Source organism: Fistularia commersonii, chromosome 7, assembly GCF_037954325.1.
Source record: "Fistularia commersonii isolate RoL2024-O1a breed Wild chromosome 7, RoL_Fcom_v1.0, whole genome shotgun sequence".
NCBI lineage: Eukaryota > Metazoa > Chordata > Actinopteri > Syngnathiformes > Fistulariidae > Fistularia > Fistularia commersonii.
In genome coordinates, this window is record NC_141290.1 from 7758376 (window position 1) to 7779393 (window position 21018).

At 51.7% G+C, this 21018-nt stretch overlaps 2 protein-coding genes across 2 annotated transcripts; both read right to left on the minus strand.

Annotated features, from left to right (window-relative positions):
- Positions 1–8110: 8110 nt before the first annotated feature.
- On the minus strand, positions 8111–9838 carry LOC147232571 (potassium voltage-gated channel subfamily A member 1-like). Its single transcript, XM_086149494.1, has one exon. It carries the CDS (start codon positions 9809–9811, stop codon positions 8336–8338), a length of 1476 nt encoding a protein of 491 aa, XP_086005620.1. The 5' UTR covers positions 9812–9838; the 3' UTR covers positions 8111–8335.
- Positions 9839–18800: 8962 nt separating this feature from the next.
- LOC147232572 (potassium voltage-gated channel subfamily A member 3-like) lies at positions 18801–20785 on the minus strand. The gene has a single exon (XM_086149495.1). The coding sequence runs from the start codon at positions 20760–20762 to the stop codon at positions 19362–19364; it is 1401 nt and encodes a 466-aa protein (XP_086005621.1). The 5' UTR covers positions 20763–20785; the 3' UTR covers positions 18801–19361.
- Positions 20786–21018: the final 233 nt, after the last annotated feature.

The following is a 21018-nucleotide window of genomic DNA, read 5'->3' on the forward strand; positions in this document are numbered from 1 at the left end:
TGGGCCATCAGTCGCTGGAAGGGTTTCCCAAGGCAACTGGTTCTAGGTCAGGGTAGACTAAGTCTTTCAGTTGAACCCTGGTGATAAACAACAGACCTGAGAGAGGGGACCTCACCCGCAAGCGCTTGATGGACTGACCTTGGCCTATGCAGTGCAGTCATTGAACACCGTAAACAACATGAAGGTAGTGCCCTGTGGGCTCACCATGGGCAGGCAGAGACATCCGGCTCAGATGCTATCAATTTCCATCTTTGGTTCCACCACCAGAACCAACCCTTTGGTAGCTCCACTTCAGCTGAAGTCCTTGTGATCCAACAGGTTTTACTCCTTTGTTTCACATTCGGAGACGTTTGGCTTCACCTTTTCACGTTCTAATCCAGGTAAATCCCCAAAAGTTGTACGTTTGTTTCCATCTACACCTAAGCCCCTTTCGATCTAGTGTCTACTGATCAACTCTCCCATTTGCATAACAAGCCAATGTATCCTAGACCCGGAAACTCCCCACAGGCAGTTAGAACAAAAGAATAGAAGATTTTGACAAGAAAGAACCCAGTGTAGGACTTGCCTAACTCAATGAGAGGGGTGTCTTCTCGCCAGGGTTTGGGGAGGGAAGTAGATCTCTCATGGTGGTTTGTCTGTGCACCAAACATGCCATTGGATGATCCAGCTTTCTCAAAGTTGCTAGGAGGTCTCCTGGAGTAAAAATCATCATGTCCAAGTATAAGGTTGACCGTAAATGTATGTGATACCAGAACACCTTTGGACTCTTGGGTGAGGAAAGGAGCAGAGCTGGAAAATGATCACTGCAGACCTGGTAAACCCAAATAATTAGTTCAGGTGAACTTGGTTCATTTGGTGGAGGACCCTGTCCACTGGGTCGTCAGCTCCCACTTCTTAAGGAATTTTTACCACATCCCACGGGGGGCCAAGTGTTCCGTGTCCCCGGCCCGTACTGTGGAAGGGGCTTTCCTGAGCTGTTGTTTGAAAGTCATCTGCGCATTTCTTGGTGGCAACCTGACACCCTGCTGGTGGCGGTAGGAGTTTGGAAAGACCACAGCCAAGAACTTGTGTTTGGCCTCAAGGATTTTCTGGAAAGCAAACCAATTGGCCATGCCTGGGGACTGTGTCAAGTGGTGGAAAGAGCAATTTGAGGACCCCTTTGAATGCTAATGACATGATCTCTATGCGAAAAGCAAAAAAGAGGACCGGATGGTATGTTCCAACTGCAGAAGGAATACACACTTCACAGTATGCCCCAAAAAAGTTAAGCAAGGCGTTATGGAAACTAGTTTCCAATGGTATGGGGTCACAGGGTCATTCCTCCAAACCATCTGGTCACTCTACAGATGTGAAAAATGCATCCACATTCCTGGCCCAACATCAGACACATTTCTGACGTGTGCCGGGTTTTGCCAGGCTTGACCCCTGTCAACGATTCCAATACGCGATCTTCATGGACAGGATTTCTAGAGACAGCTGCTGGTTGCAGACAATATGGTTCTGTAGGCCATAAGCTACATGACCTCAAGCAGGCTCTAGGGTAGTTTTCTGCCATGTACGAAGGGGTCAGGAGTCACCTTCAAGTCAGAAGCCATGATTCTGTCCTGAGAATAACTGGATTGGTTGGGCCTGTGGTCTTGTTGACAAGTGGCGGCAGGTAGAAGTGTGAATTGGTGACATGGTCAGTAATCCAGGTGCTGGGGTTGCCAGTTGAGGGGAAGAGGCTGAGGCAGGAAGCAAAACTCCCAGTTCACTAACTCCCACATATTGTCAAAAACTCTTGGATACAAGCTGGTGAAGTGGCTTTCCTTGGCAGGCAGGCTGGGCCTTAGCCTTAGAGATAGGATGAGGAGCACCTCGGAGGAACCCGCCTTATTTTCATGTTGAAAGGCATCAGGTGAGGTGATTCTGAATGTCTCACCTCTGAACCCTCCTGGGTGCTTCTTATTTGAGTTGCTCTGGACATTTTCATCTTTTAGGAGGCCCAGTAGTTGACCAGGGACAAACAAAAGGAACTGTATATACCTTTGACTTTGCGTTGAATTAGTGACACATACTGTATTGTATTGGAATGGTGAAATGCAAAAATGATGTCTGTTAGAAATAAGAATGTTCAAAATTAATTTCTCATGCAACAATTCTCATTGACCAACCATATCCTCCTGTTATAAATATATACAGAAAATATGTATATTTATGTTTTGTTTTTTTTATTAAAAAATTAAAAATTGTGCAATATTCATCTGACTGTCAGACACATTCATACAGCAAAGCTATTAGGTGCACATATAATGAAAATATTTTCCCTCCTGTGTGATGTATATCTATTATCACATCTTTAAATTTTTCTGTCTGTTATTCTTATTCACGGTAATGCCATATGTAGAACAACGCGACGAAATCTCGTTCAGTATGTGTCTTTGCTGTTTTTTGGATCTGAATCCGAGTTGTATCGATGCACTCCATACCCACGGGAAGAGAGTAAAACCACTGAGGTGCAAAATATTGTTTTTTACTTCCTTTTTCAGGCCCAATCTGGGATCTAAACATGCCCAGTGCTTCGGAGGAAGGGCCATATTCCACGTATCCCATGACCGTGTTCTCACATCTATCCCTTATCTAGCAGAGGTCAAAGGTTAAGGTACCTCAGTCTGTGTCAGTTCTTTGAGAAGATCTCGTTGGCTCGACGACCCGCCGCTCCCATGGTGTGATCTTTGCGGTTTGAGTACACCGTGTGATCTCGACGCTAGGTCTGGTCTTTTTTTATGCAGATGATGTAGTTGGCTGCCGCTCGTCCTCCTCGGGTGAAGATGATCCAGAAAGTGAACAAATCGAGGCTTGCTGTTTTGCACCGGTTGATGGAAAGCAATTCCCGGACACTCTGGGGTTAAAATGTACCTGCACAAAGGTACCGCTTCAGGATTTGACACCCGGCAACATTCTTACTTTTGTCAGATGATGGTTGACGCTGTGTATCCCGCTTTTCCTTTTGCCGTTGGCTGTGGAAATACCATTGCGCCATCTCACTATCTCTCCTTGAACAGCTCCCTTATTTTGTATCTGAAAAATTAGTGCTCTCAGAACACCACAGCGTCCCAAACTTCAGAAGTGAACCGGGCGCAAGTGCTTTCAGAGGCGCCTTTCTGGCAGGATGGATAGATCCCAAGCTCTCAGAGCTGGTCATGCCTGGAGATGCTTGTCCAGAGCCTTTTTATGCTTGTTACTTTGCGCCAGGTGTTTTCAGAAGCGACCTCATACCGCAAGTAGCCGTCGCTGATGGGATTTTGGAGCACACGGACGATGATTTCCCCATTTATCCCACTTCCTATCGTTTTCAGCGGAGAGCGCTCGCCGCCCGGCTGCCCGTCACTGCGTCAGCGCGAGCATCGGCGAGGCGGACGCGCAAAACAAACAAGTGAGCTTGCAGCGAGGACCGTGGGTTATATCTGGATCTCCTCGCAGTCAAGCGAGAGCCGGGAACATCAAGTGGGAGAGAAAACAAACAGAAGCAGGTGCGATGCCTCTCCTCCTCCTCCTCATCCTCCTCTTCCTCCTCCTCCTCTCCTGCGCTACAATGTGTGCTGTAATGGTCCAGTGGAGCTTCGCAGCACACAGGAGGACAAGCAGGAGACAAAGACAGCAGACAGCATCCAAGAGTGTGTGTGTGTGTGTGTGTGTGTGTGTGCGGGACACACGTCAGTTCACCCCACCCTCGCTGCAGAGCGAGGAGTGCTGCAGTTCCTGAGGGCAATGCAGAGGACGAGGAGGACTCCCGCTAAGGTCACCGTACGGCGCGGAGCCCGGGGGCCGCAATCTTCCGGAGACGCCGGGAAGGCGGCGGGGGGGACAGATTGGACGGGCGGACCGAGACGCAAACACTTCCGCTGTCTTGGCGGTGTTTCAGTTTCATGCGTTCACAAAACACCAGTGGTGATCGGACGCCCCGGAAATAATCAGTCACTGCAGAATTTGCAAATTCAGTGAAGTCGGTATAATAGATACCCGTACCCTGTGTGTATGTGTGTGTGTGTGTGTGTGTGTGTGTGTGTGTGCGTATAATGGTTTTTGGTGGGGGTGACAGGAGTACGCCCCCTCTCCCCGGGGCGGCAGGATTAGCGTAGAACCTCTACATGAGACCGCGAATCACTGCTGCCGGCCTCGGCGAGAAGATGCCGACTTCCAGACGGAGGCTTCGGGTCTAGAAGACTTTATTGTCGGAATTATTTTTTTTCATCCTGACTGATTTAAAAGAAATCGCTGAGACGGGGAAACACCCGAAACCCAAAGTAGCTGCTGTACTCGATTACAATTTGAGGGGTGATCTACTTTAACGCTACCTCCTAATCCCGCACTTTCACTATATTCAAGAGAAATAAATATTATATCTTATTTTGAAAAGCCGGTTTCAACAGTACTCTATTGTGCGGCGCTATCATTCCACAAAATAAAAATTAAAATGATCCTGAAAAAAAATGGCGTCCGTACACTTCTAAAATACTTGGCTGCTTTTTTTTTTGGTTACCTGAGACGATCCGGATGGTTCCTCGCCGACTTCTGAGAAATGAGCGAACACTTGAAGATCCTTAAAAATTTATTGGAGTTAATGTACGACGAAATGATAAGTAACACAAGGATGACAAAGAGATGCCCTTGCATAGATCACAGACCGTGCCGTCGTCCGACATACCCTCCGACAAAAACAACACGACAACGGCGGCTGGATACAATCAGGTTTGCTCGGGAGCAGCAAGAGTCTTCCCCGGCGTTCCACCTTTTTTTTTTTTTTTTTTTTTTCCCCCCAAATGTGCGTTCTTCACAGAAAAGACACAATCGTCACATCTCCGGACAGTCGCGTGCGAGATTCTGCTCGGGAGGCCTCAAGGAACCAAAGTCTTCCCTTCGGCGTCCCGGCATGCAAGGAAAGCGTAAGAAACTAGCCCTTAATGTACGCGAACAAACACCGGGTCCTTCTCGGTGACGGGGTGTTGGCGCGAAGTTACTTCTAGGCGCCCCGGCAGAGGACGCGTGGATGCCGGGGGTTTCTTCTCGCGGACTTCCGCTAAAGACAGAGGAGCAAAACAACTTCATTTGCACGCCAATTCCTCTCCTTAATACCGTGATAGGACGGGTTTGTGCTCAGGGGTTGCCAGATATTCCAGTATATGGCGTGCTCTTCCTAAATTATTCATGTTAAGTGCCAAAACAGAAAAGGAAAATAACGCGACAGTGATTGCGCTCTATAGGGGCTATTTTCCCATCTTATAGTTTTACATATTTAATTTGGTTGCATGTTTACATGCAGTTGTTTATTTGGAGGCTTTTTTTGAATTCCAGTCCCTCCCGCTGGCGGGTTTTTTTCAAATCGGACGAGAATCGAACCAAACGGCCATTTTTGGAGCTAAGCTCGGCCCGTCCCGGCTTGTTCCTCTGGGCCCTCAATGCGCAAAAACATCTCCAGACCTTCACGACCACTATTAAAAATCCCAAGCGAGGGACACTTTGAGCGCACCGACTTCAGAAAACGGATTTCGAGGGAACGTTCAGCGCAGATAACGGGGTCGACGGTATTTCCGAGAGCTGCGTTTCCACAAAAATCCTGGAGTTCCGCCCCCCTTGGCTCCGATGTGCATCTTTATGAACGTCGAGCGAGGCCTTTCACCTTCTTAGAATACAGTACAAAGATAATTTCCGAAGCCTCCGACAGCCGCGCGAACACATTCTTTGGAAATCACGCGACGGTACCGACACCCTCCCCTCCCCAGCCTCCACCCGACACATGTCAAGTAACGAACAAAAAAAGTCTAGACTTTGGTAAAAAATAATAATCTTGCTTTTATTTGGTGTCATTTCTCCCCTAATACGTGTAAAGAGATGCAGGCGCCGGAAGGTTCTTCCGGCCGTCATTACAGTTTCTTTCAAAGACGAGTATGCGTGGAACAATGTGCACGGGGTCATGGGCGAGTGAGAGGACGGGTCCAGCAGCTGTTCGCACAGCGGGGAAGAAATCGTGCAAAAAAGAAGGGCGCTCCTGGATCGCCCGATGAGAGATTCGATTACAAACATTCGGCCGACTCAACCGACGTGCGTGTGTGTGCGCGGGCGTGCTTGTATGTGTGTGTTTGTGTGTGTGTGTATGTGTGTGTGTGTGTGTGTGTGTGTGAACGCTCACACGTGTTTCCACGACACAACAGTAACAGTGTGCACCATGGTTTAAAGGAACCTAAATATAAAACCCCGTTCGGAGCGTCGCCACAAACTGGAAATGAGCGTTCTGATTGTGCGTGGCTTTAAGTGAAGCAAAAAAAAAAAAAAAAAAGGAGTAGGAGTAAACTAATTATCCTAAGTGCTTATGTAAAGACTCTGCTTTGGGACTCTCACATTCAATATTGGATGACTGCAGTTTTTAACTCCATTCGAATGATGACATGGGAAGCCCTGCGTCGAACCTTGCAGCTCTGCAGCAAAGTTAGTAACGACCTCGCTGAGGTAGAGACCCGGAAGGGCGAAAAAACGAACAGGACATTAATAAAACACGTGGAGATTCCCTTTTTCGTTTGGATCGGTAAACATGCAAAGTACATTACACTGCTGCTTAAGGGCATGATAAGTGCGGGACAGCATGGAAACTGTGCTGTGCATGAAAGCCATGGATCCCTTTTTTTTTTTTTTTTTTTTTTTTTTTTTTTTTTTTTTTTTTACAATCTCCTGTTTTTGATCCGTGGTATCGTCATCGTCATTGTCGTCGTCGTCGTCGTCATCGTCGTGAACATCCGTACCGAGCGGAGCGTAGAAACTCGGCCCACCTCACTAAATCCCGTTGCACTCACAGGCACTTTCACTGGCCCTGTTGGTGAGACTGATAAAGGCACTAGCAACTAATGACAGATTAAACCTCTGCAATATGAAGTGACATTTGGTATCCCGGTCCCTGTCGTCGGATTCCCAACCAGCGCGGACGAAATTTCGACGTGGAAACGCAAGCATGAGTTGAAAAAAAAAAAAAAAAAAAAAGAAATAAAATGTTACATTTTCACGTTTTTGTTTGAAGAAGGTCCATGCACTGCGTTAATCGACATACTACTGTAATCAGTGCTTATTGTGATTAAATGCAATTTCGATAATGATTATTTACTTTATTCGTCTACTTTTTAAAAGAGAAAGTCAGCGTCCTCAAGGAGAGCTCGGATATATTGGACTGGAATTCGGGAACATCCAGGATTGATTTCCTCGGTTGACAATAGGGCACTGCAGAGTGCCTGAATTGCAACAAGCTGTATTACTTATGTCATGCATTAAATATACCAGGATACTAAAGTACCTTGGTCCAAAGACCATAATGCAGCTTCATTTTTTTCATGCTATGATCTAATTTTTGCACTCTTCCCTTTAAGATTTAACATTCAGTTTTTATACATTTTTTTTTTGTTTGTTTTTTTTTTTTAAATAATAAGCATTTCAAAAATAAAGACTCATCCAGGGGGCGCTCAGGAACGCGTGAGAGGAGGGCGAGGACGGAAAGCGGCTATCTTGAACAAGAACATCCTCTCCGTTACTCGGGATGTGTCTCATGCACGTCGAAAAAGCAAAAATGGAAAGTCTCTCGTCATGCTCGCGCGCCGCCGATGGTCGCTGTGCTGTGTCGCGTCTAAAGGGCACGGCGTCGAATCGCTCGCCTATTTTTTTTTTTCACAATTGCGGTATCTGCCGGAGAGCGGCGGCGGCGGCGGCGGCGGCAGCAGCAGCAGCAGCAGCAGCAGCGTCGCAGATGTCCACGGCGTGAGAAGATCCCCATCCGCTCACAGCAGCCGAACAAGAGAGACCAGTCGTCCTCCTATAAGGTGCTTTGCTGAACAGTGGATCCTTTAAGTGTGTGTGTGTGTGTGTGTGTGTGTGTGTGTGTGTGGGAGGGGGAAGGGGGGGAGGGGGGGGGGGTCACCAAACTTCTTGGCGTGTACCGCCGGGCTGCAGATGCTTTTGCAAAATCCCTCCAGACGTGCATTGTGCAACTTGTTGGATCTTCATCTCCATGCAAGAGGTTCTTTGTAGCCCCCCCCCCCCCCCCCCCCCCCCCCCCCCCCCCCCCCCCCCGCCAATAGATGGAGGTCCCGGAGGATATCTGCTGCGATAATCCACTGCGTCCTTTGGATGCACCTATATTTGTAGGATCGGCGGAATTAGTTACTCTATCTAGGTGTGGTGTGTTTCCTTTCTATATAACGTAGCATAGTTGCACGGCTAATGCTAGAGAGCGCTTTGGGGGGGGGGGGGGGGGGAGTAAATGAGGCATTCCTTACTTATCGTCTCTCCGCGGGCGACGGCCCCCCGCGAGCGCCGCCTAAACGTCCGTGAGCAGCTTGCTTTTGTTCACGCAGTTCTGGTTGGCCACAGTGCAATTGCCAGTTCTGAGGTTGGCCTCGCGGAAATTGTCAATGCTGTTGTTTATGTCCCCGTCGATCTCCATGTACTCTGACTTGCTGACGACGGACGAGCTCCGGCGGCTGGAATTCGTCTCCGACGGGATGTTGGGGTTGCTGACGTTGAGCAGCTGCGCCTGCTCCTCGCCCTCCGTCTCCCGGTGGTAGAAGTAGTTGAAGTTGGAGACGATGACGGGCACGGGCAGCGCGATGGTGAGCACGCCGGCGATGGCGCACAGGGAGCCCACGATCTTGCCCCCGATGGTGACCGGCACCATGTCCCCGTAGCCCACGGTCGTCATGGACACCACGGCCCACCAGAAGGCGTCGGGGATGCTGCCGAAGTAGGAGCCTTGCTCCTCGGCCTCGGCGAAGTAGACGGCGCTGGAGAAGAGGATGACGCCGATGAAGAGGAAGAAGATGAGCAGCCCCAGCTCGCGCATGCTGGCCTTCAAGGTCTGCCCCAAGATCTGCAGTCCCTTGGAGTGCCGCGACAGCTTGAAGATCCTGAACACCCGCACCAGACGGATCACCCTGAGTATCGCCAGCGACGTGGCCTGCTCGCCCACCCCCTCGTTCTCGGGGTCTTCGGCCAGCTCCGTGCCCAGCGTGATGAAGTAGGGGATGATGGCCACGATGTCGATCATGTTCATCATGTTTTTGAAGAAGGCCGGCTTGCTGGGGCACGCCAGGAAGCGCACGATCAGCTCGAAGGAGAACCAGATGATGCAGAGGGTCTCGATGACGAAGAAGGGGTCCGTGAGGATGTTGGGCTTGTAGTAGACGGTGGTGTTCCCCACCCTCTCCATCCTCCCCATGGGGTCCTCCTTCAGCTGCGGCAACGTCTCCAAACAAAATATGACGATGGAGATGAGGATGACCATCACCGACACGATGGCGATGCCCCTGGCCGTGCCCGAGCTCTCCGGGTGCTCGAACAAGAGCCATATCTGACGCTGGAACTCCCGCTCGGGCAAGGGGCGCTCCTCCTCCCGGATGAAGCCCTCGTCCTCGCGGAACTTCTCCATGGCCTCCACGCCCAGCTCGTAGAACTTGATCTCCTCGGAGAACATATCCAAGGGGACGTTCACCGGCCTGCGCAGCCTCCCGCCCGACTGGTAGTAGTACAGGATGGCGTCGAAGCTCGGCCGGTTCCGGTCGAAGAAGTACTCGTTCCTCAGGGGGTCGAAGTAGCGCATCCGCTTTTTGGGGTTGCCCAGCAACGTCTCCGGGAACTGGGAGAGGGTCTTGAGCTGCGTCTCGAAGCGGAGCCCGGCGATGTTGATGACCACCCTCTCGCAGCACTCGTGGTCCAGGTGGTCCGGCGGGTAGGCGTCCTGGGGGTGGCCGGGGACGCCGGAGGTCTCGTCCATGTTGTCTCCCGCTACCACGGTCATTTCGGGAAGAGGAGGAGGAGGAGGAGGAGGTGGGAGGACGAGGGGGGCGACGAAGAAGAAGAGGAGGAGGAGGAGGGGGCGAGTTTTCCGCTCCGACTTCCCACACAGCCCTGAGAGCTGCCGGAAAAACGTCAGCGGATCCGAGGGGCTGCTCGGCTGCTCCGCCTCAGTGCGGCTCCACTGCGGCTGACATGACCGTCTCCTCCCGCCCCAGCATCTGCTGCTGCTTCCACTGCTGCCTCAGTCGCCCCGGCTACGGGGGTGGGGGTGGGATGGATGGAGGGATGGAGGGATGGAGGGAGGGAGAGGGAAGGAGAGAGAGAAGGAGGAGGAGGAGGGGGGGGCAATAATGGGATCAAATCAAACAGCGGAGATATTTGCTGCCTCAGCATCTTCAGCACTTTATTTATTTATATATTTATGTATTTATCCGCTTGTTTGTTTGTTGGCTTGTTTGTTTGTTTACATCTTCTGGTGCTGCTGCGCCTGCGGGCCCCCTCGTCGTGTTCATGCACCGATGAAATCTGATTGATTACTTCGATACGGAATCGATTACCAAGCCCCCCCACCACCACCACCACCACCACCACCCCCCCACCCCCACGGCAGCCGCGGTAATGTGACGCATAGCATTTGATATTCCCACTGATGTCTCCTTCTGCGCACTCCGGCTCCTGCGTGGGCTGCGCGGTGCGTTCACGGACCGACAGGCGCATCAGCTGGGCTCTTTTCTACCGAGTCAGCAGTTTGCGGAGAGGAGAGGGGCTTACCGTGGGCCGATCCTGAACGCCGGACCGGTGGCGACCTGGGACCGCACCTCCGGGAAGCCGTCAAGGGTCGCGCACACGCACACGCACACGCACGGCGGATCGCATGGCACCTGAGGGTGGAGAGGAGCCGGCGGCGGAGCGGGGAGCTCTCAGGATACCGCAGGAGGAGATCTTCTCTGCAGCCCGGGGGTGGCGGCGGCGGGGGGTGGAGATACATTAAGGAGCAATAAGCGAGCCCTTGACATTTGCAGACATCACTGCATCAGCAGGAACCCGGGAGGAGGACTGACGCAGTGTGTTTCCCGTCGTCCCCCCGGCGGAGACGCAGCAGGAGCCGGCTGGAGCTCGGAGGCGTCCCCTTCTCGTAAACCTGCAACATTTTCCCGTGCATTTACATACGAGTGCAAGGATGGGAGGAGGAGAGAGAGAGAGGGAAGGAGAGAGAGAGAGAGAGAGAGAGATGGAGGGAGGGAAGGGGAGGGCAGCAGCAGCAGCAGAGGAGGGGGGAGGAGGAGGAGGAGGAGGAGGAGGAGGAGAGATTCGACGCAATGCAGAACGCTTCTAAAAGCACGCCGCCAGAAGTTCTCACACGTGGAAAATAACAGCAAAGGACCCGCACCTGCAAACTCACACCCTCCTCTGAACCGGTGGACCGAAATGACCTCCTACCTCGGGTAGAAAGCATCACCCCGACCCCCGCCCTCACCCCCCCCCCCCAACCCCGACCACCCGAGTCCTTTGGACAAAACGTTCACTGGAGATGAATTCCAGTCTCCTGTTGGGATGTTGTGGAGGAGACGGAGGCCCTCGCTGGAGCCGCTCCTCGCCGCTTTGCCTCCTGAATGATTCAATCCGGTCTCTAAAAATAAAACCTGCGGGTCTGAAGGTCCGCAGAGGTTCTGAACACCGCGGACGACCTTCCGCGGGACGAAGCGGGACCTCCGCCAGGCTCAGATCCCGGGGACGAAGCGGCGGAACGCTGCGACGAGACGTTTCCGGACCGCGGCCGCATGCGGTACGTCATGGAAGCCACCTGAGATGTAGAACCCCCACCCCCGACCCCGTACCAGTGAACCAGCAGCAGGAGCAGACGGTCGGGAGGGGAGGGGAGGGGAGGGGGGGGGTGACTTTGAGAGACCGTCTGGATCTGCTCCAGGGTCTGAACATGGACGGAGATCTGCTGATCTCACAGTGTCCTCCTGGGTTAAAAACGCGCATTCAACACAAACCAAGGTCAGACTTCATCTGCTAAGAGATGTTTCTCCTCCTCCTCCTCCATCACTGTCACACTCCAATAAGGGGAGTGGGTCCGGGACCTCCATCATCATAGAAGGAGCTTCACCGGAGACAGGATGGACACGTGATGGATGAACGGATGACTCTCGGGCACTCCGACCTCCTCTTGTTTGCGCGGCACTTTATAAAACTATATATTCATTCATTCATCGTGCGCGTCCAGGGTCACGCGGGCCAGAGGCCAGCTGCCATTGGGCGAGAAGCGGTGACCAATCACAGAGCCGCACAGCCGTTCATTCACACGTCATGAAAACCCATTATTCACGCGTCGTGTACGGACGTGAACCCGTTCATCTTCTTAAAAGACATGATGTGGACAAACAGCCATTCATCCTGTCATTCACGCGTCACGTGGACACGTACGACGACTCACTCTCTCGTGCGTATGTCAAATAGACGCGCGCTCTTCAGTCTTTCATTCAGACGTCTTCTATAAACGTGCAATCGTACATCCTCTCACTCGCACAGCATATCGACGCACAGCCTCTCATTCATATCTCATAATGAGACACGTAAGCATAAAACAACTATTCACATGTCCTATGGAGACGTATAAACGTTCATCCTTTAATTCAGACATCATATAAGTTCATCCTAGTCACGGGTGTCATCGCTTCTCCGGTTGGTTCCACCTCCTCAGCTGATTCGGTGGACCTGGACCTGCAGCCCAGGACGCCCCTTAAACGCCCCGGCCCCAGTTCCGCTAGTTGCCAGGTTGTTTTCTTTCCCTTCCCGGCGGACGGGTCACCCTGTTGCCTCAGTCTCCCATTCGACTTCCCGAAACCGACCCCGTCTTTGTCCGCCGTCTCTCACGTGCCCGTCTCCGTCTACATTCGCCTTTTTACCCGCCGCCAGCGCCTCAGTAGCGTCTTTGCCGCTGCATTTGGATCCAAAGCCACCCGTCACAAGCCACTCATTCATACCTTCCAGACATATCGACATTCACCCTCTCCTCACGCGTCGTGTAGAGACATGCAAGCGATCACTCCCTTATCCACGCATCGTATGTAGACGTTCACTCCCTCATTCGCGTGTCATATACAGACATACAAGTCCCCCTCTCCTTCACGTGTCCTATGGACTAACACAACAGTTCACCCTGTCGTTCACACGTGATATAGAGACATAAGTCGTGCACAGACATACAACCGTTCACAGAACATACGGAGACATTCACCCCTTCATTCCCGCGTCATCTACAGTGAGAGAGCTCCCGCTTTCTTCCCACACTTCTTAAACCTTTTACTTTTTTCACTTTTTACTTTCTTTCCCAGTCACTCGCCTGTTTCTCTAAACATGCTGTTTGAGAGTGTCCTTGTCTTTTTCATTCTTCTTATGTGAGACAGCAGCGGCTTCTTGAGAGAAGAGGATATAAGCCGCGTCTCCCGTCTATCAGTTTGGGAAACCGGCGATCTCTAGGAAATAAGATAGATGAACTGTAATCAGGAGTACAGGGAATGTCGTGTAACCTGCTTCTCGGAATCTTGGTTCCATGTGCTGTCCTTCGGACGGACTCGTTCTTGATCCTATCCGTCCTCGTCACTCCCAAAGACAGCCTCAACGTCTTCATCTCCGCGACCTGGTTCGATTCCCGGCTCCTCCTTGTGCGTCAAAGTGTTGTTGGGCAAGACACCGAACCCCCAACTGCTCCCCTGGCGCTGGTTGACTGCTCATGGTTCATCCATGATGGGTTAATTGCACAGAACGAATTTCCCCACGGGGATTAATAAAGGATAAATTATTATCTTCCGGTGCCATCGCTGTGAACACAGGCCACTCCAAAGAATGTGCGGCAAGGTCAACGTCCGCATCAAGTACGCAGGCGATATAACTGTTGTTGACCACCTTGCCGGTGGTGCGGTGCCGACAATCTCTCTCCGAACGCGAAGAAGACGAAGGAGATTGTTGTGGACTTCAGGAGAGAGCACACCCAGCTCACCCCTCTGACCATCAACGGTGCCCTGGTGGAGAGGCTGACCAGCACCAAGTTCCTGGGTGTGCATGTGTTCGAGGACCCCTGCTGGACCACGAACATGCATCGCTGGCCAAGAAAGCACAAGAAGCATCTCTACTTCTTCTCCTCCCCATCATGACCACCTTCTACAGGGGCACCATGGAGAGCATCCCGACGCAAGAGCCTCCAGCGCACAGGGAGAGAAGATTGGCGGTACTCCTCTCCGCTCCCTCCACGATATCTACAACACCCGCCTCTCCTGCAAGGCCCTCAGAAATGCAGGTGACCCCCCCCCCCACACACACACACACACACACATCGGACTGTCATCTAGAACCTTTTCATGGACTCACACACATTCACTTAAATGCTAAAAATGCACAATAAAAACTGTTGATGCAACTGCACTTTGAAACTGCTGTCACTTTTCTTTTTTTTTTCTTTTTTGCAACTGCACCTTAGTACTTCTGTCACTTTAAAAGCAAATCAAAAGAAAATTGCACCTTAACCATAACTACCCGAGCATAACTTATCGTTGTTTTCTGGTTTTTGTACTTTTGCGTCTGAGAGTAACGCTATTTTAAAGCTCTGTATGGGGTGAACGTATGGCAATGTTGACAATAAAGTTGATTTTGAGTCATACGTGGCTTCCTGCATCCCTCTTCCCTCAAATCCCGGCTACAGACTCAACACCTGGGTGTTTCCGGGGCCTGATGACAACACTCAAAAGGCTCGTCCTGCGTCAGCTCCGGCCCACGGTGAGAACACGTCTTCTGATTTGCCTATAGGCCCGGCCTCGGGTTAGATGATGCCGTCATCTAGCTGCTGGGTCGCACCTGTGACCATCTGGACCAGCCTGGGAGCACTTTGAGACCCGTGTTCTTGGACTTCTCGTGCGCATTCAACACCATCTCTACTTGGTTGTAAGTTGTTATTTATCGTGGCTGTGGACGATCACGCCGGCAGACCACAGTACGTACGGCTACAACACTGTGCGTCAGTCAGACAGGGCGGTTTGCAACACTGGGGCACTGCAAGGGAGGGTCCTCTTCACCATCCTCTTCACGCTCTACCCCTCTGACCTAAGAGCCAGTACTGAGTCCTGCTAACTCCAGAAATGTTCTGATGACTCGGCCGTGGCCGGATGCATCGCAGCGGGTGATGAGTCGGAACACCAGGCTGTTGTGGACTCCTTTGCCTCCTGGCGCGAGCAGAATCATCTGCACCTTCACGGACCTCAGACAAAGGAGCTGATTATGGATTTTGGAAGGTCCAAATCATGATATAGACACTGTGGAGGACTACGAATACCCGGGCATCCACATTGGTAGCACTCTGAACGGGACAAAATGCAATCTACAAGAAGGGCCAGGGGTCATTCTTTCCTTCCTGTGGAGATTTATATAACACCAAACTATCTCATCTCTTCTCATCTCACTTTCCATCAGGTTCGCCTCATCTTAAAACTTGACTTCTTCTTCTTCTTTCAGCTTGTCCCTTCGGGGGTCGCCACAGCGAATCAACTTTCTCCATCTAACCCTATTCTCTGTATCCTCCTCTCTCACACCAACTACTTTCATATATTCTCTCAGTACGTCCATATATCTTCTCTTTGGTCTTCCTCCAGACCTCTTGCCTGGCAGCTCCAATTCCAGCATCCGTCTACCAATATATTCCCTATACTTCCTTTGGACATGACCCAACCATCTCAGTCTGGCTTCTCTGACCTTCTCTCCAAAACTTCTAATATGTGCTGTTCCTCTGATAGACTCATTCCTGATCCTATCCATCCTGGTCACTCCCAAAGAGAACCTCAACATCTTCACCTCTGCAACCAGTAGCTCTGCCTTCCGTCTTTTGGTCATTGTAACTGTTTCAAGGCCATAGAAACATAGATCATCTGTCTGATCCCTGAAGGGGCTCAGAGGTGATTGCTGACGGAGTCCCTCCTCCACCTTGAATTTCTCTGTTACCCCTACAGCACACCGTACCACTGTCTCACAGCTAACATACATGTCCTGCACCGGTCTAACATACTTCACTGCCACTCCAGACTTCCTCATACAATACCAGAGCTCCTCTCTTGGCACCCTGTCATATACTTTTTCTAGGTTTACAAAAACACAATGCAGCTCCCTCTGTACTTCTCTATTAGCCTTCTCAAAGCAAATACTGGATCTGTAGTACTCTTTCTAGGCATGAAGCCATACTGATGTTCACAAATGCTGACTTCTGCTCTCAGTCTAGTTTCCACAACTCTTTCCCGTAACTTAATTGGATGGCTAATCAACTTTGTCCCTCTATAGTTGCCGTAATTCTGCACATCCCCCTTATTCTTAAAAATGGGCACCATCACACTTCGTCTCCATTCTTCAGGCGTCGTCTCACTCTAAGATCCTGTTGAATCATCGAGTCAGAAACTCTACCGCTGCCTCTCCTAGACACTTCCACACCTCCACACCTCCACGGGTATATCATCAGGACCAACTGCTTTTCCACTCTTCATCCTCTTCAATGCCTTCCTTACTTCACTTTTACTAATCTGTGCTACTTTGTGGCACATACTGTGTGTGCTACTTTCCACATTCACCAGCTCTTCAAAGTACTCTTTCAATCCTCCCATCACTCTTCTCGCATCTGTCAATACATTTCCCGCTCTATCCTTAACCGAGCATACAAGTCATCATATGCCCTTTGTTTTGCCATTGCTACCTCTGTCCTTACCTTACGTTGTAGCTCCCTGTAGTCCTGTCTGTTCTCTTCAGTGAGAACTTACAGGTCTTCTGTCTGTCTGATCTTCCTTGTCACCAGAGTCATTCTACAAACCACCATCCTATGCTGTCTGGCTACACTCTCACCTACAACTACTTTGCAGTCACTGATTTCTTTCAGGTTACCTCGTCTTCACAAGATGTAGTCTACCTGCGGGCTCCTACCTCCGCTCTAATAAGTGACCCTATGTTCCTGTTTTTTCTGGAAAAAGGTGTTCACCCCAGCCATATACCATCCTTTTTGCAAAATCTACCACCATCTGTCCCTCTGCATTCCTATCCTGGATACCAAATCTGCCTGTCGCTTCTTTGTACCCTCTATTGCCTTCACCAACATGTCCATTGAAGTCTGCACCAATTACCACACTCTCATTTCTGGGGATATTCTGCATCACTTCATCTTACTCATTCCAGAACTTTTCCTTCTCTTCAAATTTGCATCCCACCTGCAGAGCATAGCCACTAACAACATTGAGCATCACACTTTCAATTCCCAGTTTCAGACTCATAAGTCTATCTGACATTCTTTTCACCTCCAGAACTCCTCCTTCAAGATAACCCCTACTCAATTTCTCTTCCTGACAGTACCATGATAGTACAACTTAAAACCTGTTCCTAAGCTTCTATCCTTACTACCTTTCCACCTGGTCTCCTGGACAGACAGTATATCCACCGTCCTTCTCTGCATCATGTCGACCAACCCTTTACCTTTTCCTGTCATAGTCCCGATATTCAAAGTCCCTACTCTCTGTCCCAGACTCTTGCTTTTCCTCTTCTCTCTCTGCTTCAGAACTCGCCTTCCTTCTTTGACCTACAGTAGCCCAGTTTCTATTGGTTCCCTGTAGGTCATCGGTACCAATGGCGGCCGTTGTTAACCCGGGCCTCGACCGATTGGGTATGATCTGGTTATTATGGTTGATTCGCATGTTTGTTTTGGCAAAAGTTTTACACCGGATGCCCTTCCTGACGCAGCCCTCTGCATCTATCCAGGCTTGGGACCGACTCAGGGAGAGACACTGTTCAACGCCCCCCCGAGGCTGGCTCGGGAAGACACTGGCCAGTGCCGCCCTGAGGCTGCATTAGCTTAAAACTTGACACCACTGGTATTTTATTTATTCCTGCCAATCCACTCTATTTTTTCCTGTATGGAGCGTCTGAGACCGCTCAATTTCACATCACAGAAATATACCGTTCGACCTCTCATTCACACATGATACAGACATACCACCATTCACAGGTCATAAAAACACATACAACCATTCACCCTTTATTATTCATTCACCATTAGTCCACCATTCACCATCCACCATTCATTCATTAGTTATTCGCCAGAATTATAAAGACATGCAACCCATATCTCCCTTATTCGTGCATAATATACAGGCATACAACCATTCACCCTTTCATTCAAAGAACACATAGATGCACAACCCTTCACTCACTCAGCAGTGATGTACAGTCAGGGGAGGCAGGAGAGGCCGTGCTACACTTGCACATCTTGGAAAGGAAAAAATGTAAAATATAAAGGTATTTTTCACTTAACTTCACCAGTTTTAGATCCAGGTTTTTATACAAAATCTCTTTTTTTTCACATTTACCGTTCAAACACTGAGAAGAGACGTGCGGTGACGAACGACGGCCGGCTGCCGGCGTGCTCTGCACTTAGACCGTATTACCGTCTCTCTGTATGTCGCTATTTAAATGATTTAACACTTTCGCTATATGAACCACATTTCCAATGTATAGTATCTTTTGTCAACAAGCGTATTTGTGTTACTAGTCGACTAGAAAAGATCATGAAACGTCTGCGAAGAGCCACTAAGTGAGGCCCGCAGTTCATTCACGCATCGTATTAGTCAAACCATTATTCACATGTCATGTAGAGACATGCAACCATTCATCCTCCCATTCATAAATATTATAGACGTGCAACACCCTCATTCACCGTCATCTACAGATATGAGAGCATTCACCTTATTTTAAGACTTGATGTGGACGTACAAAAATTCACACTTTGATTCAACCGTTCATGTGGAGACTCCGTGGGAATCCGACCGGGGAGCTTCTTGCTGCCAACGGAAGGTTGTATTTTTGCAATTATTTTAGTTTTCTTATGGTGACGACGAAAGCTTGCATGCACCTCATCAGGGTTATGATGACCCCTTTCACAAAACCAAAGAATGAAATCACACTGGAGATGATTTATTTTGTTTTTTTTATTATTATTATTATTATTAATACAAAATAAACTCGGTTATATCACATGTTTTCACTAGAAAAATAATAATTTAAAGCCCCAACCCCACCCCACCCGATGAGCACATTGCAGCTGCAGATGGATGCAACACAACTCTTGTCTTTGAGTGACGTGCATGTGTGTGCGTGTGCGGGCAGGTGCTGAGCGCCCACTCCCACGCCCCCCCCCCCCCCCACGCCGCCTCCACCTCTGCAGGATCGCGTCCCGGCCACGGAGCGGCGCTGACACCTCATCTAACGGCGGCTCCTGGCGTTTCAGACTCAAAAGTCTCCGGACTCAAACCGACGATCGCTTAAACATCCGGGGTTCACGCACGCACACGCACGAACACGCACGGAGCTTCCCCGGAACACACACCTGGTGGTGATGGCGCTCGGAGGTGGTCTTCCGCCGTTCCCTCCGAGATGGTCTCTCCAGGTGCGCGGCGGGGGATCCCGTCCACGCACACACGCCGGGCCCCGCGTCTCCATGGCAACAAAGCGGCATCCATCCGGCGAGGCCTTCATACATCCGTCAGCTGCCCCCGGTACTCCTCGGGACAGGTGAGCGTCTCCAGGTCGTCGCCGTCCCGGTAGGACTCGCTTCCGGAGGCGGAGCGGTCGGAGGAGTCCGCGGCCGCGTCCGCGTCCACGTCCACGGGCGACCCGCAACTCACATGCACGAACTGCAGCTCGTCGTCCTCCTCGGTCTCCCGGTGGTAGAAGTAGTTGAAGTTGGACACGATGACCGGAACGGGAAGCGCGATGGTGAGCACGCCGGCGATGGCGCACAGGGAGCCCACGAACTTGCCCCCGATGGTGGAGGGGTACATGTCCCCGTAGCCCACGGTCGTCATGGTAACCACGGCCCACCAGAAGGCGTCGGGGATGCTCGGGAAGCGGGACTCGGGGTCCTCGATCTCGGCGAAGTACACGGAGCTGGAGAAGAGGACCACGCCGATGATCAGGAAGAAGATGAGCAGGCCCAGCTCCCGCAGGCTGGCGTGCAGCGTCTGGCCCAGGATCTGCAGGCCCTTGGAGTGCCTGGACAGCTTGAAGATCCTGAAGACGCGCACCAGGCGGATGATCCTCAGGATGGCCAGCGAGGCGGCCTGCTGCGTGTTGCCCTGGTGCTCGGCCAGGTCCAGGCCCAGGCTGATGAAGTACGGCGCGATGGCCACCACGTCGATGAGGTTCATGATGTTCTTGAAGAAGGCCGCCTTGCTGGGGCACGACAGGAAGCGCACGGAGAACTCGAAGGAGAACCACACGATGCACAGCGTCTCCGCCAGGAAGAAGGGATCCAGCTTGGGGCTCTGCGCCCGGCCCGGCGCGCTCTCGTTGCCGCCGGGGAAGGCGGCGGCGGCGGCGGCGGCTGAAGTGGTGGCGGCCCCCGCCGGGGCCTCCTTGAACTCCGGCAGGGTCTCCAGGCAGAAGATGACGATGGAGATCAGGATGACCATCACCGACACGATGGCGATGGTCCTGGCTGGCCCGGAGCTCTCCGGGTACTCGAACAGGAGCCACAGCTGCCGCTGGAACTCGTTGTCGGGCAACGGGCGCTCCTCCTCCCGCGCCAGGCCCTCGTCCTCCCGGTACAGCTCGATGGCCTCCTCGTCCAGCTCGTAGAACTTCAGCTCCTCCAGAAAGATGTCCACGGGCACGCCGACGGGCCTGCGCAGCCTCCCGCCGGACTGGTAGTAGTACAGGATGGCGTCGAAGCTCTGCCGGTTCCGGTCGAAGAAGTACTCGTTGCGCAGCGGGTCGAAGAAGCGCGTCCGCTTGCGCGGGTCCCCCAGCAGCGTGTCCGGGTAGCGGGACAGCGTCTTCCGCTGCGTCTCGAAGCGCAGGCCGGACACGTTGACGACCAGCCGCTCCTCCGCCGCCGCCGCGGCCTCGCTGCTCCCCGGCGGCGCGGCGGTCATCTTCTCACGGCGGGGAGGTTAAATCCCGGTCTCAGCCGCCCCCCTCCCCGACCCCCCCCCCTCCCCCCGCAGGGATCCCCCCTCCACACACACACACACACACACACACACACACACACACGCACACACCGGTTCCCCTGCGTCCTCCCGCGCAGACGCACGGTGCGCGCAGCGTCCACGGAGGATCCCACGGGGGTTCTGGGATCAGGAGTCATTCATGGAATCGTGTGGCTATTCTTGCAGCGGGGGAGGACAC

Bases quoted from the DNA above. Each gene is read 5' to 3' on its own strand.
- LOC147232571 (XM_086149494.1), bottom strand. From the start codon at position 9,811: ATGACCGTGGTAGCGGGAGACAACATGGACGAGACCTCCGGCGTCCCC.
- LOC147232572 (XM_086149495.1), bottom strand. From the start codon at position 20,762: ATGACCGCCGCGCCGCCGGGGAGCAGCGAGGCCGCGGCGGCGGCGGAG.